The sequence below is a fragment of the Lepisma saccharinum genome, chromosome 23, assembly GCF_977018435.1.
Source record: "Lepisma saccharinum chromosome 23, izLepSacc3.1, whole genome shotgun sequence".
Taxonomy (NCBI): Eukaryota; Metazoa; Arthropoda; class Insecta; order Zygentoma; family Lepismatidae; genus Lepisma; species Lepisma saccharinum.
The window spans coordinates 65,259,887-65,278,334 of NC_139251.1; the positions used below are offsets into that span (position 1 = coordinate 65,259,887).

At 38.9% G+C, this 18,448-nt stretch overlaps 1 protein-coding gene across 3 annotated transcripts in view; it reads right to left on the reverse strand.

The window, feature by feature from the left end:
• Positions 1 to 18,448, reverse strand: part of LOC146005298 (uncharacterized) — a 76,444-nt gene that overhangs the window by 24,147 nt on the left and 33,849 nt on the right. For all 3 annotated transcript variants that reach the window (XM_083144427.1, XM_083144428.1, XM_083144426.1), the window contains 3 exons: positions 18,214 to 18,270; positions 18,026 to 18,079; positions 17,332 to 17,388 (listed from right to left, as the gene is read on the reverse strand). In XM_083144427.1, the coding sequence (XP_083000553.1) occupies positions 17,332 to 17,388; positions 18,026 to 18,079; positions 18,214 to 18,270 (168 nt within the window). The remainder of the gene's footprint in view (positions 1 to 17,331; positions 17,389 to 18,025; positions 18,080 to 18,213; positions 18,271 to 18,448) is intronic.

The window sequence follows — 18,448 nt, forward strand, 5'->3', positions numbered from 1 at the left end:
CTCAAAAAGTTGTGACCTAAATTATACATGTACACAATTTACAGATAAAGTACATCTCATATTATTTAGACAGTTCTATGTTATTGCAAGAAACACAGCGTGTTTAGATATTATTCACCCCATAAAAGATGTCCATAAGAAACTTTCTATGCAAGTGGAGTGGAGGTCGTCGTTAGTTAACATGAAGAACATCTAAGAAAATATTCCATGTACAGTGTCTCTTAAAAGTTTTAGGACAACGACATTTTTAAACTAGGCAACCCAATTTACACAAGGCGTTGGTGGGTTGCGTGTAGAGTTAGGCTCAATTTCAGGGTTGCCACATGCACAATAGGTATTTATAAAATACGCGAAAAAATAAAAACAAGTATTATTGTATAAAATTATTAAAAATATCACTATTATATCGCAATTGACAAAATTCATTCTGAAAGAAAAAAATAGGTTTTCTGGTATTTCATCGCTGATGAGTCTACAGAAAGGAAAAGAGGTGAGAGAAAACGAGAGGTGACAAACGAGAGGAGAAAGAGAAAGCGGAAAGAGAAGAGGAAAAGTAGAGGAGAGAAGAAAGAGAGGATAGATGAGGAGAGGAGATGTTGTGTGGAGAATGGAAGAAGATTCTAAGAGAGATGAGGAAGATGGAGCAAAGAAGAGAAAAGAGGAGGAAAACGAGATGAGAGAAGAGGAGACGAGAAGAGGGGAGTGGAGAGTAGAGTAATGGAGAGAAAAGGAGAAGAACGAAAAGAAGAGGAGAAGAGTGCACTGGAGTCGTAAATCTAAGACAGGAAAGGAGATACGAGGAGTGGAGATGAGTGAGATGGAGATATGATGCAAGAAAAGTGGAGAAGACGATATGAGATAAAAGCAGAGCAGCAGGAGGGGAGAGAAGAAGGAGAAGAGAAGAACAGAAGGGACTGAAGAGAAGAGATAGTTTCAGAAAATATCGTCTCAGCGTCAAGAATTGATGCATTGGTTAAATTATCGACATGAAGCATTGAATAACATTTTGAAATATATTGGAGAATGTATTAGATCGGTTCGAAATGCCTTTTGGCTTCGTTCAGAGAAAGATAAAATCTTCCATGTAAGATCTTTGATTTTACCTGCGTTTATACCACTAAAAACATGAATGTAATTTTAATATTTATAAGAATTATCCAATTTTTGTCCACTTCTCGGTTCGTTGAAATGAAGATTTTGTAATTTAATATTTCCCCTCCCCCCATCGTTAATTCCAAACTGAATCATTCCGTTTCACACGGACAATGAACACAATGGGATTGGTCTAAAACTTACGAAAATTTTCTGCCACTGGAAGGGTTTGAACCTACGACCATCAGATTGACAATCCTGAACGGTAAACACTACCCCACAAGCCTTCGCTCCTGAATGTAAGTAGAAGGAGCTGACCAATGCGAAATGTAGATGCAACTCTCCTCCTACATGTAATGTGCGAACAATACTTGTTTTTAACAAAGAAAACGAAGGTAGTACGACAATTGTAGCCACTATACACTGCTATTACAAATAATGTTACCATGCTCTTGTTTATAATAAAATGAGAATTAAAAAAAGAACACCTTCTAAGGAGGATCGAACCTGGGACCGTAATCAATGCTTTCAAGAACTCTAACCCTTTGTTTCCTTTGGAGCAACAGTTTTGAATTATTCTGCGATAAGAAGCGGCCTTGAATAGCGTGAGTGAGTCACTTTGAACGCGAGCAAACTACGCTACCAAGCTTGTCTGCCTTTGAAAACCAAGTCATTTTTTCTTCACTGTTTCCGAACGCGATTGCTATTGTAGAAGTATATATTCTCTCAAAAGAGCGCGAAAGAAAATTTGACCAATATTCCCCCGTCGTTTACAACCAAATAATATTATCTATTAAACGAAAAGTTCACGATTGTCACTAAACCTATCTGAGCATAAGGTGGATGTAAATAATAATTTAATAGAAAGATTCTCCAAAATTTCTCTCCCACTGTCTACGTCAGGCCAGTACCCAGGGGGGGCATTAGGTCCATGTCCCCCTCGAACCCTGAAATATTTAAATGTGAACCTATCAGTAACTACGAAAATAACATCGTCGATTTTAGAAATGTGTAAACATTTCAATTTTGTTCTTACATAAATGAATCTGTTTCTTGCGCAAAAGTCTTCAGGCTGCAATATTGGATGGTTTTAGTTTTATAATGCAAGTCTAGGATACGTCCGATTCACCGATTTAGTCAAGACAGTGCGTTACTTTCAATCCCTGTCCGACTTTTTCGAACTGCAATCGTGATGCGAGATGTCTTTATTATTGTTTTCTTTCTTATACCACAATTAGACATGTTCTTTATTGTAATAATAATTTCTAGTACGCAACATTTAATTTATAAATGTATTATTTTCTAAACATAGAATTAACATGACTTATCGCACTATTTGAACTATTTTGTAATATATGTCTGTCTCTCTCTCTCAAAGAAATCCTGCGTATGGGCCTGGTCTACGTCAATGACAGAAATGCAAGCAATATTTTTATTTATTTTTAACCCAATTAAAGGAATGGGGAAGAATTTAAAAGAAATAAGAAAGGGAGGAACGACTGTTGCTCTACTTTAAAAATTGTTGTTCTTCCAGGAAGAAAAATAAGAAGGATTTACTCCAGCACCTTAACACAGTGTCCAACGAGTCTCACTTGATTAATACTGTCAAATGTGAAGTGATTTTATGAATAAAATTTTCGGCCTGTTTACGTCTAACGTTGCGCAGATTTGGTAGTTCGCAAACGGTGTAATTATTTCGTGTTACCTCACACAACAGCAAATACATTTCATAAGACTGCTCTGAACACGAGACTTGCGTCAGTAAACAAGCATTTCGTCTGTTGTAGTATCACAGGTAAAGAATATCGTCCTGCAATGTTCAAGCCTCTAGATATTTTCCATTAATAATGTCTAATCACAATAACAAATTTGAAGAAATAACTCGCATTTTCACAACTACGTACCAAAATTCTCGTTTTTCTTCATCACTTCGAAAATAATTTCTCGAAGATATCTGCTATACTACAAGAAAGCAATCCAAAATTAAAGTAAAAGTTCAACTACATGTATACCCAACGACATTTACAATATTGGAGGGACAAAATATTTAAAAATTGTTCTTTTGATCGAAGGTAAGGGTGTGGTGTAGTGGTGTCTGGCTCGAGCAGTGGTCTGAGACGGTTGTGTTTGCGCGTCTCTCTAATAGCTCGAAGTCACGTAGCGCGTATTACTCGCGAGTCCGGTTGAAGTGAAACACGGCGACGCTGCCAACATGGTAATCAAGAGATTGAATACACTAAAACTGAACTTCAGTCAAGTGCGAAGGAAACCAACTTCGACGGAAATACACAATTGGATCAGCAAGACCATGAAATTGAAACCGGAACAAGTCGTAAGTATTGAAGTAGACAATTATAGACGTTGTATCTTTCTGAAACTACTATCGAAAGTAGTGTGTGAACAGTTGTTGCTACAGTCAAACGGAGAATATAAATATAGTGACGAAGACGGGGATTGTCCAGTGCTTGTTACGTGGGCGGATGCAAATTACGTGATAGTTAGAGTGCACGTTGTACCGAGTGAACTGTCCGATGACGCCATTCGATCGGTCCTGAGTACGTACGGTCAGATAATATCCTTGGACGATGAACGGTATTCCAGGGATCACATTTATCCGGTAAGAACTGGCCGTAAAATCGCCAAAATGAATCTAACTCGTGCGATTCCATCGTACGTCACAATCAGTGGCGGACGATACTGGGTGACATATAGCGGGCAAGACCGTACTTGCAGTTACTGTGACCTTAGTGACCATTTTTACGTTACCTGTCCGTCCCGACGTCGTCAAATGGAGAAACCCGAAGATACGTCCTATGCCGGGGCGGCGCGTCCTGTCCCGAGGAATGTGCCGGCTGCTGAAAAAATGATGACCCCGACACCCACTATACTACCTGTGCATCTGAAACGCTCCGGAGACCAGGAAAATGAGGACAACGTACAAGCTTCACTACAGGGTGTACCTAAAAATACCGTACCAGATTCCACTTTACCACCCAGTGTAGAAAACAAGACAACAGCAGACGTTCCTAATCCCGTCAGTGTGGACCAAGTTAATGTCAACCAAGCAGCCCACGTAGCAGAGAAGAATGGGGAAGAAACAATGGACGTTACCCTCGAGGTGCCCAATAGTCCGATGCAGCAGGCAGATGATGACCATGCAGGTGAAGGTGGGAACTCCGAGACGGCGTCCCCCGCATCAGGCACTCTTCCGAAAACAACGAAGGAACCAAAAAAGAAGAAGAAACGCAGTCTCCCTGCGAACGATACGGCGTCGACACGGCGGCAAGATGGCCCTCATCGTTCGGTGTCTCCAGTGTCACGGCGACTGCGTAGAACGATGAGTGCGACAAGAGAACAAAGTGCGAAATCTAGTGGCGGCTCTGATTGGTCGCTTGACGTCAATGTGTGATATATGTCTACAATATCCTCGTTATGAAGTGTGTTGTCCGCGTTATAATGGTATTAGGGTTATGTTTGTCGCATGTCGTAGTGAAATTGAACAAGGTAAATAGTTTAACGTCAGTAAATGCACATAACATTCCCACCGGGTACACTAGTACAGAATCCCACATGACGACCCCCATATATCATTTTGCAACAATAAACATTAACAAGATGAAATCTAGTGTCAAGCATCGTGCATTCTTAGACTATATTAAGCAAAGTCACCTGGATGTAATTTTCCTGCAAGAAGTCGGGACCGATGATTTCTGTCTGGGCAGTGAATATACCGTGTATAACAATTTTACTCACAATTCTCTAGGAACCGCCATAGTTGTGAAATCAGGCCTCCATATAACGGAAGTTTACCATCACCCGTCTGGTCGTATCACATGTATCCAAATAGGAAACATATGGTTTTGTAATGTTTATGCACCATCAGGTACCAACGCTAGAAATACTCGGAACATATTTTACGCTACAGACGTGGCGAAGGCATTAGGTGGCTCCCGTCAAAACATTGTGCTGGTGGGTGATTTTAATTGTACTCTCAGAAGACAGGACCAATATCCAGGATTCCATACATCACCTAGCTTGCAGGCGCTGGTTGAAGGGTTTAAACTGCACGATGTTTGGGTGGCTAAAGGTCCGAGTATAGACGGCTACACATACATACGTGCCGACACAGCGAGTCGGCTTGATCGTTTTTACGTTAGTGCACACATGATTAGCAACATATCTGCGATTCGAATTTTCCCAACCTGCTTTAGTGATCATTTAAGTGTCCAACTCGACATGAGTTTGGATGTACCTTCAGTTGGACGAGGGCGGGGATTTTGGAAGTTCAATGTACGGTTATTGGAAGATGAACAATTTCGTACCGAATTTAAACAAAAATGGAAGAAGTGGGAAGAAATGAGCGTACGTCAAACTGACATTATTATGTGGTGGGACACTTTTCTGAAACCTTCCATTAAATATTTCTGTTTAGCATATAGTCGTGACAAATACGCAGATTTCAATAAGAAATATAACTTTTACTACAGAGTGCTTCACGAATTAACAACACAGCTAATACAAGGGAAGCCAGTGCGTCAAGAAGTGAAACGAGTGCAAGCAGTGCTGCTGAGCATGCACAGAGAGCGTATGCAAGGTTACAATGTTAGGAGTCGTCTTCCTATGTTTGATGCACAAGAAGAAGCCTCGTTGGTGCAGGTGTTAGCAGAGAGACGCAGTGCACAGCGAAAGAGAATAACGTGTCTCGATACAGCCACGGGAAGACTAACCGAACCCAAGTTAATACGAAAGTACTTACGGGACTTTTATGCAGATCAGTTTAAAGAGAAGGAAGATCAAAGCTCCCGTCGCACTCCACTGCAAGGGATGGACCTTCCTATGTTAACGGAAGATGACCGTCGCTATTTAGAACAGCCATTCTCAAAGAAAGAAGTGTACGAGTCTGTTCACAGGGGAAAAAGAGGTAAAGCTCCGGGAATCGATGGTGTCCCGATAGAATTGTTCCAAACCTTTTGGACAACGGTGGCTCCACTGTTCACACGCTGGCTCAATGAGGTATTTACGAAGAAACGACTTGGACGAACGAGTCTTACGGGTGTTATGGTTTTGATTCCCAAAATATCTCAGCCCAGAAAGCCAGAAGACTTCCGGCCAATCACATTACTATGTGCTGATTATAAAATCTTTGCACGTTTGATCACCCGAAGGTTGCAACAATTTGCGGATACTTTATTAGGGCCGTATCAATATGTATATGGTACAAGTGGTAAAATATTTCACATTCTAACTAGTGTACGTGACATCATCACTTCTATGCAAGATATTGAAGGTTCTCAAGCTGCTTTAGTGGCGTTAGATTTCAAAAGTGCCTTTGACTCCCTCAGACATGACTATCTTTTCCAATACTTTGGTAAAGTGGGATGTGGTGATTTCTTTGTACAATCTCAGGGTGGCGACAGACCTGGAAAACCGGGAAAAGTCAGGGAATTTGAGGTGTCAAAAAAAAGTCAGGGAAATGTCAGGGAATTTCGTCTTCATTGACTTCGAACACACTTTTGACGAAAATTGTTATAACTCGGGCACTATGGGAGCAATCTACTTCGGATAATTTTTGTTTTGCAGCTAAAACATCAGAGCATGCAACCGTGTACAATTCAGAACGCCGAACCGAGGAAGGTAGGTTTGGGGGGAGTGACTACCGAATTTCAATGAAAAAAACCCTAAAAATCTGGAGTTTAACTCTTCTTCTCCCGCTGTTTGGGAAGAAGGCGCAAACTTTAGTATTCTTTTCAAAGAATGGACATTTCTCAAGAGAATGAAACATGTTTTATGTTCTTGGGTGCCATACAAGTTGAATAATAAGCCAAAATGTGAATATTTGTTTTTACGAAAAATTGGTAATTTGCATTTTTGGAGGAAAATTGCTATAACTGGGGCACTAAGGGAGCAATCTACTTCGGATATGTTTTGTTTTGCAGATAAAACATCATAGCATGCAACCGTGTACAATTCAGAACGCCGAACCGAGGAAGGGGGGTTTGGGGTGGGGGGTGCGACCCCCGAATTTCAATGGAAAAAACAAAAATCTGGAGTTTGCCCCCTCTTCTCCCGCTGTTTTTGGGAGAAGGCGCGAACTTTAGTATTATTTTCAAAGAATGGACATTTCTCAAGAGAATGAAACATGTTTTATGTTCTTGGGTGCCATACAAGTTGAATAATAAGCCAAAATGTGAATATTTGTTTTTACGAAAAATTGGTAATTTGCATTTTTGGAGGAAAATTGTTATAACTGGGGCACTAAGGGAGCAATCTACTTCGGATATGTTTTGTTTTGCAGATAAAACATCATAGCATGCAACCGTGTACAATTCAGAACGCCGAACCGAGGAAGGGGGGTTTGGGGTGGGGGGTGCGACCCCCGAATTTCAATGGAAAAAACAAAAATCTGGAGTTTGCCCCCTCTTCTCCCGCTGTTTTTGGGAGAAGGCGCGAACTTTAGTATTATTTTCAAAGAATGGACATTTCTCAAGAGAATGAAACATGTTTTATGTTCTTGGGTGCCATACAAGTTGAATAATAAGCCAAAATGTGAATATTTGTTTTTACGAAAAATTGGTAATTTGCATTTTTGGAGGAAAATTGTTATAACTGGGGCACTAAGAAAGCAATCTACTTCGGATATGTTTTGTTTTGCAGATAAAACATCATAGCATGCAACCGTGTACAATTCAGAACGCCGAACTGATGAAGGGGGGTTTGGGGTGGGGGTGCGACCCCCGAATTTCAATGGAAAAAACAAAAATCTAGGGTTTGCTACATTCTTTTCAGAGAATGGACATTTCTAAAGAGAATGAAACATATTTCATGTTCTTGGGTGCCATACAAGTTGAATAATAAGCCAAAATGTGAAACTGTTTTTTTACGAAAAACAGGTAATTTGCATTTTTGGAAGAAGTAGTTCCTCCCCGATGGCGCAGTGGTAGCGTCCTCGCCTTGTAATCAAGGGGTCCCGGGTTCGATACCCGGTGGAGGCACAAGTGGTTCGGATCCCACTTTAAACTGTAGGTCCAGTCCCGATTAGCCTTACTGTGCATAAAGTGGACTTAAAACAACAAATCAATCAATCAATCAATCAAGCATTTTTGGAAGAAAATTGTTATCTACTTCGGATAAGTTTTGTTTTGCAGCTAAAACATCAGAGCATGCAACCGTGTACAATTCAGAACGCCGAACCAAAGAAAGGGGGTTTGGGGGGAACGACTACTGAATTTCAATAAAAAAAACCTTAAAAATCTGGAGCTTACCCCCTCTTCTCCAGCTATTTGGGAAGAAGGCGCGAACTTTAGTATTCTTTTTAAAGAATGGACATTTCTCAAGAGAATGAAACATGTTTCATGTTCTTTGGTGCCATACAAGTTGAATAATATGCCAAAATGTGATTTTTTTTTGATTTTTTTTTACGAAAAATAGGTAATTTGCATGTTTGGAGGAAAATTGTTGTAACTCGGGTACTATGGGAACAATCTACTTCGGATAAGTTTTGGTTTGCAGATAAAACATCAGAGCATGCAACCGTATACAATTCAGAACACCGAACCGAGAAAGGGGGGTTTGGGGGCGCGACTTCCGAATTTCAATGAAAAAAAAAACAACATAAAAATCTATTTTGAGGAGAAGGTGCAAACCTTATTATTCTCTTCAAAGAATGGACGTTTCCAAAGAGATCGAAACATGTTTCATGTTCCTGGGTGCCATACAATTTGAATAATGAGCCAAAATGTGAAACTCTTCTCGGAAATGTGGCATGGATATGTTGCGGAGAGGGGGGAGGTTGGTCATCAATATGAATTTCCCAGGCTTGCTCCAGACCTGTGTCAGAGTTTCCACCCAAACATAAGAGTATGAAGGTCCAAAAAGCACATTCATTTCGTAATCAGCATCATGATACCATATGGTATCATCGGGCCAGTACGACCTTACTCTGATGATACCATTAGTTGGTATCATCGGAGGAGTAAAGGTTAAGCCTCTAAATATTACGTGGAAATGCATTGAATTATCATTTTTTCTTGTCCGTATGGGAGTAGTAAGCGGACTTGACAACAGATGGAGGGGATAAGAGCCTGTGGCGCCGTCCGATAGTTGTCGGACATCGTAGAAAGGCATTTTGTTGGGCAAACTAAAGGAACATGGAAACAAATATGTTCCATTGATACATACGATTTTTGTCGAATATCGCCACCCGACAAAGTATCTCACTACAACATGCGACAGACATTGCATGGACTGCAACATCCAACAAAAATCGCATGCATAAACAAGAAGAGCTTTAGACTGCAAATATGCTGCTGGAATTTTATTACTCTTCTGGCTCACTTCACCTTATTAAATGTAGCAGTGCTTACGAAGGCTTTCTTTTATCATCCTGACGTATTACTGGTTTCGCACAAGTTAACATACGTTTACAATGAAATTGCAATATTCTTAGATATCAAGAAGAATCCAACCAAACGGGATATATATTGAATACTATCACGAAAAAGTGAAACATAAATCTGCATTGGTGACCATTATAAAAATTGGCAAGTGCATGCTCCCAACCTCAAATTTACTGCAACACTAGTATTGCAATAAAATTAACGCCACTCTCTGTCCTGTCTGTTTAATCTCGTGATAGATGGTCTTAAATCTCTCGCTGAGTGAAGTTAATGTCCAAAATTATGAAATAAAATACTAATAATAAATACGCAAATATTTTATTATCATATTTACTCGAATCATTCAATCATAACAGCAAATCACTTCCTTCAAGAATTGACTTTTCTCTGCCAGCCCTGCTAAATTTTCACTTTCCATCTACTGATTTATACGAGGGGTGGCCAGAAAGTAATTTCCAATTAGTAGGTACATTGAATTTTCACATACGTCAAAACCTTGAAAAATGGTAATTGCTGCGAAATTATGTTTAGGAATGTGCAGTGATATCTGGACACATTTTTCGCCCGTTCGAAATATTGAAATAATGCGAATTTGGCAAAAAATGCGAATTGTTGGCGTTTCTAGCAATTTTTTTAAAGAAATGTCCTAAAACAACGAAAAATTCCATGAAATCCAACATCCTTGTCTTTTCTAGGCCATGTTTGTGTACATAGAACATGCAAGTTTTCCAACATTTTACTCAAGAGTCAACTATAGAGTTATACGTACGAGGAATAATTCCGACAGCCACATTAAATCGTAGCGTTCCAACCTGAACGCGGGGATCTTAAATAGGGATGTAACTTGCCCCTCCCGATTAATACTTGTTGATGGTAGAGACAGCCCTGAACGGGCAGGTACAAATATCTAACTTATCATTAAAATAGACTCATGATTCGTTTTAGACTGAAGTGAGCAATGCGAATGGCAGAATGGGTGTAGACTAGCTTACCCTGTTCGGTTCAGAAATAAGACCAGTAGCTCCTGCTTCTCCGATGATTCCAGATTAAAAGACCTCGTGTCGCTCTCATGCGCACCTATTTAAACCCTCGCTTGGCCTCTCGTCACCTCTTGCCAAAGGCCAGTGTTCTTACCATTTCCTGTGAAAGGCTTACCCACCACATTTCTGAGCAGGAGCTGACAAGGTCTGCCAGGGTCAATATTTCTTAATCGAACGGGTATGCTACGACACCCCTCTTGCGAGACAATTTCCAAAATTGAAATTGTAATCATTAAAAGTTTAAATTGAACCTTCTGCCATTCACCAAAATTTAAAAGGTTTTTGTTTATTACATGAAAAAAAAGGTTACATAAAATAAAATAATAAAAAAATGTCGGAGACCCTTCACCGAAAATTAAATGGAACAGAATTAAGCTCAAGCTTGACTGCTGAAATGTCCTAAAACAACGAAAAATTCCATGAAATCCAACATTCTTGTCTTTTTTAGGCCATGTTTGTGTACATAGAACATGCAAGTTTTCCAACATTTTACTCAAGAGTCAACTATAGAGTTATACGTACGAGGAATAATTCCGACAGCCACATTAAATCATTTATTTTCCACGATTTTTTCAACTTCTATCAAAACCATTTGCATCACAGAGCAAAGTGGCAGGGTTCGAACAGGAGATCGAGTGCGTATCTACCGTCACATGGGAGCCACATCTTCGTATTTGTCGCACGAGATATGTTTTGAATTACCAAGCTAAGTGCGCACTATCGGCATTTGTCGAGCGAGTAATAATGGAGCTCAGTCGTTAGGGCATCTGACTACTATGCGAGGGACCCGGGGTCGATCCCCTGCGGGGGAGAACCTGGATGTTTTCCACCTATTCAATCTGCTCCGGTGCCCACCCTGCATCATATAAAGCTGGTACCTTGAGGAAATTTTGAGGGATAAAGGTAGCCAGGAGTGTGGTGCTGATCACATCACCCCCACCTTCAGCCGTGATCAAGAAAGTGTGGGGCCCTAACTCCGCACCAAAATTCCATTATCTAAAATCCTTACTTTAAAATTAATAAAGGGATATGGAAAATAACTTTCCCAAAATAACTTTCAAGATATCAAACTCTCGCGAAGAGGAATAAGCAATGTGCCTTACAATTTGAAACAGTAGTTTAAAAACACCATGAATGTATAATTTCAGATATTTGCCAGAAAATGCGCTAAAATGAAAATGTGAATTTTGGGAAAAAGAACACCGTATAGTAAAAAAGAGAAAATAAGAAAATACACCAATTTGAAAAAAAAAATAACAAAATATCAAGGTCCCTACCGATTAGGCATAAATAAAACAAAAACATCAGTTGTAATTTATTGCATTAGTAACAGTGAGTCCTGACTTAATTTTTGGCATAATCACCACCGTTGTTCTGGCATGTGTCGTAGCATGGCACTAAATTTTGTATGCCCATGGTATATGTGTCTGACAGCAAAGACTGAAATTATCTCTACCGCAATGTAGCTGTCAAATCCTTGCCCTGCTTGAAACCTCTTCAGTTAAACAAAGAGATGAAAGTCGATACATTCAAGGCCAGGGCTGTACAGGGAGTGGTCTAAGATCTCTTACCTGAAGTGATGCAAAGAGCCCAAACCTCAGTGGAAATATCAACATATAATACAGAGAATGTATAAGGAGAGACTGATAAATTACAAGTTGTATTTCTTAATCAATCACTCTTCACTCTTATCTCATTTAGTCGTAACTTTAAAAATAATCAAGTATTTTATTTTAAACTTACTGCGTATGACAAAATTCCATAATCCTTCCTTAGCTTGTGTTTTGTAATAATTTTCCAAATTCACTATTTTGCAGTTTGAATTCAAATCATAGAGAATTTAAGTCAATTTAATAGAAGATAATATTGGTACTTAGCAAAACCATACGTGGATCGGTATGAGTTTATTATTTCCATTTGCAAAAACATCGATTTAGTTTAGTTTGTAATTGTCAGGGAAAAATGTAAATTTTGTCCTGGAAAACCTGGAAAAATCAGGGAATTTCATTTCTGCTTGTTTGTAGCCACCCTGAATCTATACAGAGCTTATACAGAGAAGCTCGAGTTCAGTTAGCTATCGATGGTTTTCTGTTGCAAGACTTTTCTATTCAGCGCTCTGTTCGTCAAGGATGTCCATTTTCCTTATTTGCATTCTGCGCAGCTCTGGCTCCATTTTTACGACTGATGCATGCAAAACTTCAGGGACTCAGGCTTCTTGGGAGAGACCACAAAATATGTGCGTACGCAGATGATGTGACCGTAATCGTGAAAGATCGGCTAGACTTGACTCGTATGGAGGCCGTACTTGAAACGTTACGAAAGCAGACGGGACTTAGTTTGAACCAGAAGAAATCTAAAATCCTACCCCTAGGGTGTAACCCCACTCTGTGGACTGAATCTGTATCTATACCTATTGTTGATAAAGTGACAATTTTGGGAATAAACTTCACTACGACCATCACAGAGACTGTCTCCAGAACCTTTACAACTATTCTCCCAAAAATCCAGGCAGTGTTGAACATGAATCGTTATAGACAATTATCCTTACGCTCTAGAATACAGTATGTGAACATGTTTGCATTATCGAAGTTGTGGTATGCTGCGCAAGTTTTGCCTGTTACTGCGAAAGACGCGACGCAAGTACGAAAGATGATAACGCGCTTCATATGGCATGCACATTATCCAGGGATGATCCCTTCCCACTACAACTATTTGAGGACAACTCTTGTCGAGTTTTGCTATCTCCTAATCGGTTCACCTCACATGGATGTCGATGGTATGACAGTGAAATTTTTCTATAACCAATTGACTTGCAGGTTACACCACCAGCCACGAATTGTGCTTCTCCGAACTAATGTAGTGTGGTCAAACGTATGGAGAAATATATCTGCCTCTCATCTTTCTAACCATGTTCGATCTTTGTGGTACCTAGTAGTTCACGACGCCATTGCGACCGGTGCTCGAAAGTGGCGATATCAAATGACTGACAGTGCTGTATGTTCCAATTGTCATCAAGCTGAAGACACTTTACGACATCGCCTCGTAACATGTCCCGCAACGGTAGATCAATGGAAGTATTTGTGTAAATGCCTTGGTACTATATGTAGAACATCGCCCGATACATTTACTGTAGATCATTTACTGTTACCAGATTTTGTGTTCTTCCCTCTTACTAAAGTAAGAGCGGTCCAGTTTTTAGTAGCTCAATATATTTATTATATTTTAGGACATAATTCAGTGTCAATGCAAATTTCGCTGCAATATCACTACAGTGAGCATTATTACCAGATGGACCAAGCCAAACGCAAAATACTCTATGCAAATTTTTTGCAGGCCCTTTTCTTGTAAATACACCTAATTATGTAATATAGATCTGATATTTGTGTAATGTTATCATAGGATCATGTAAGTAGTCCCTACTGCATAAAATAAAGAATATTAAAAAAGAAAAAAAAAAGTGGTTAGAGTTCTCGATTGGGCTGCTAGTGATCCCAGGTTCGATCCTCCTTAGAAGGTGTTCTTTTTTTTATTCTCCTTTTATTATAAACAAGAGCATGGTAACATTATTTGTAATAGCAGTGTATAGTGACTACATTGTTCTGCATATGGAATTTATAGAAAAAGATAAACAAATAAATGAATTGACATACGTTCAAAGGGATATTTTCATGTATAAGATCGTGAATTATGATACTCTAGCGATAATTGTATACTGCTTCAAAGTCATTGACAAATATTAATGAAATAACTATTTATATTTGTGGCAATTCAGGACGTACTAATTTTACCCCTTTTCCCACTCGAGTTCAATGCAAGGATACCTCCGCAAATATCGAATGAAAAGTTTTCATCATGTGCAATTCTCCATTAAATGTTTTCGCCGAGTCGTACTACCTTCGTTTTCTTTGTTAAAAACAAGTATTGCCCGCACATTACATGTAGGAGGAGAGTTGCATCTACATTTCGCATTGGTCAGCTCCTTCTACTTACATTCAGGAGCGAAGGCTTGTGGGGTAGTGTTTACCGTTCAGGCTTGTCAATCTGATGGTCGTAGGTTCAAACCCTTCCAGTGGCAGAAAATTTTCGTAAGTTTTAGACCTATCCCATTGTGTTCATTGTCCGTGTGAAACAGAATGATTCAGTTTGGAATTAACGATGGGGGAGGGGAAATATTAAATTACAAAATCTTCATTTCAACGAACCGAGAAGTGGACAAAAATTGGATAATTCTTATAAATATTAAAATTACATTCATGTTTTTAGTGGTATAAACGCAGGTAAAATCAAAGATCTTACATGGAAGATTTTATCTTTCTCTGAACGAAGCCAAAAGGCATTTCGAACCGATCTAATACATTCTCCAATATATTTCAAAATGTTATTCAATGCTTCATGTCGATAATTTAACCAATGCATCAATTCTTGACGCTGAGACGATATTTTCTGAAACTATCTCTTCTCTTCAGTCCCTTCTGTTCTTCTCTTCTCCTTCTTCTCTCCCCTCCTGCTGCTCTGCTTTTATCTCATATCGTCTTCTCCACTTTTCTTGCATCTTATCTCCATCCCACTCATCTCCACTCCTCGTATCTCCTTTCCTGTCTTAGATTTACGACTCCAGTGCACTCTTCTCCTCTTCTTTTCGTTCTTCTCCTTTTCTCTCCATTACTCTACTCTCCACTCCCCTCTTCTCGTCTCCTCTTCTCTCATCTCGTTTTCCTCCTCTTTTCTCTTCTTTGCTCCATCTTCCTCATCTCTCTTAGAATCTTCTTCCATTCTCCACACAACATCTCCTCTCCTCATCTATCCTCTCTTTCTTCTCTCCTCTACTTTTCCTCTTCTCTTTCCGCTTTCTCTTTCTCCTCTCGTTTGTCACCTCTCGTTTTCTCTCACCTCTTTTCCTTTCTGTAGACTCATCAGCGATGAAATACCAGAAAACCTATTTTTTTCTTTCAGAATGAATTTTGTCAATTGCGATATAATAGTGATATTTTTAATAATTTTATACAATAATACTTGTTTTTATTTTTTCGCGTATTTTATAAATACCTATTGTGCATGTGGCAACCCTGAAATTGAGCCTAACTCTACACGCAACCCACCAACGCCTTGTGTAAATTGGGTTGCCTAGTTTAGAATGTCGTTGTCCTAAAACTTTTGAGAGACACTGTACCAGTGGCGACTCGTGGCTTTTTCGTAGTGTAGGAGGAAAGTTATGGTAAACCAAGGAAGATTTGAAAAATGCTTTCAATTCACACGCATTGCTTGTCCTATCCTTTGCATTTAGAATATTAGCTGCAGGCCCATGCTCAAGGGCCCCTTGCTCCTCACTTTTAACTATGAAATATTTAAATGTGAACCTATAACAACCGACGAAAATAACATTGATGATATTTTAGATTTTACAAGAATTTCGATTTTCTTCCCCCTCCCTGTCGTCGTGGGTATTGACAAATAATAAAAAGTGCTGCACAAACTCTGAAATTATATTACGCTAAATGCTTCTAAATTGTGCTAGGATTTATTATTACTTACTTATTTTTTCGGATAACTGTAATTCTGCATCTACTTTTCTAGAGTTTTGAACTTCCGTCACTTATTATTAACATTGGTCACAATGTGGCAACAAACGAAATGGGTTCAACATAGAACTTAGAAAGGTTTGAGAAAATTATTTACCCCCAACTTTCTATCTATCCCGTACCATAAAATATCCTGGCTTACTAAATCAGGCAGGATGAAAGAAAGATCGTGGCAATGTTGTAAAAAAGCTTACCGCTAGTTCGGATAGTCCTCTTTTGAAACATGTCCTCTGGTGAAGTAGAAATTACATTTGGACATAATTTTATTTTATTTTCTGAAAACATATTCCTTTGAATTTGATTTCCCTCTCCCAGGGACTGGCGTTTGCAACTTATGCTAGATTTTATCATTATGCCAAAAGCAGAGTGCTAAGCACCAGCAAAGATCAAACTGCGCTTTGTTTAGTACCATTGTGCTGTGGTTGGCATTGCTAATTGAGGAAAGTCTTGCTGGTTCCTCGGCCCTCGCCGATCTTTGCAACCTCCCCACCCCTTCACTGCACCCTCAACTCCTCACCCACCTGTCTGTAGGATGACCGCTGATGTTCCTCAGCGAGCGGCAGCAAGCCTGTAACCATCGTCTTTGGGCTGCTGCTGGAGCGAGCGAGAGCAGTCAACTCTCGACAGTAGCTAACCTAGGCAATTGTACGTACATTGCGCATATAAGACGCATTAAACTCCTAAAAATTAGAGAAATGGAGATAAGTACAAATGAACTGTAGGAAGTTCCTCACTTCCTACATGGAGGAATCACCCTTTCCATGCACTTGGCAACACTCGGTACCATTGTTCATTGCGGCAAAACAGTAAAATAGTGAAAATGACTGTGCAGGAAAAAGCAATGTGTGTTGTGGTTGTGGGAATCAAAATCTCCTGTGAATGTTCAGTGTTTATGTGTGGTTACGGGAATGACATCGTCGACAGCAAGAAAGTTACGGAGTTGAAGTTCAGGATCAAGGAGGCTGTGGCATCAATCGCCATGAAAATTCATCAATAGATTTGATATTGTGAAAGCTACTTAGGGTAGGGTGCCCATGTAGAGGTTTATTAATAATGTGAAGTATGTTCACTAAAATTATTTGAGTCAATGAATGTTAATTCCATGTCTGTTGTTTCCGAGAAGCTTTTTTACAGTAAAGATATTTTGATCTGTTATGGGGTGAATAATTTACGTACTCCCTGTATAATAGTTTGGAACAAAGATCGACTTGAATGCTAACTCACCTGGTTTATTGTTTGAAGCAAGGCTACTACCTATAGCTTTTGCTGCTGCAGTAGATTCTGAAACAGATTAAGAGAAAACAGCGAAAGAACCCCTGTTAAATTCTAGCAAATCTTAATGTTTTAGCACGGTGCCGGCCATGGACAGAAATCCTTGTCCAGGCATGAAATCAGTACATACAGCACTGATTTTAAAATTGCAAGTTGATAATATAATCATTATCATGGTTAGCAAACACATATGAGGAAAATGAACTGCACTTCTGGTACATTGCAAGATTATTGTTTTTGTTATTGGGAGCTGCATTGGAGTCCTACATACCTCTTTTATCGGTCCTTTCTAATGTAATAGAGAAAATTATGCTAAATAGGTTAGTAAGTTTTTCAAAGAACATAATATTAAAAAACGATGAATCACATTAATGAATCACTTGAATTCTGACCTGAGAATATCAAAATTGTTCAATTTGTAAAAATACAGGACGCATATCAATTTATTTTTGGTTAGAGAAAAAACATTAAAGTAATGGTGATGTTCTATGTAGTAAAGCTGAATTAACTCATTAATGATTTTTTATTGGTTTAGTTGTTAACTTTAATAATTATTTTCTTTTATAAGCATAAACATCAGGAAGTAAAGAACTTTCCTCAAGTTAGCAATTAAAATCCTGTCTAAGTAGTGGAAATTCGCATTTACCTGCTTTGTTGGTTGAAGCAAGTGCCTTAGCTATCGCTGTTGCTGCTGCCTTGGCTGGAAGATAAAAAAATAATATATTACAATATTTCTTACTACATAAAGTATACATAGTTTCTATTTCAAGTGATCAATTCAAGAAATAATTAATTATATTATCCAACAAGTTCTAAATAGTCAATCCCACTTACCTGTGTTATCTCCTGATGCGAGGGAATTAGCTATAGCCTGAGCTGCTGAATATGATTCTAGAAGATAAAGAGAAAATCATGAGAGCAATTTTAATTTCAGAGTATTTGCAGAATAATATATTAGTAACCTAACTTACGTTTGATTTTCTCATTGTAGGTTAAATGAAATACTACAAAATATACTTAACATTACTCCTGAAGAATCAAATACAGTATAACCCAAATATAGTGAGCA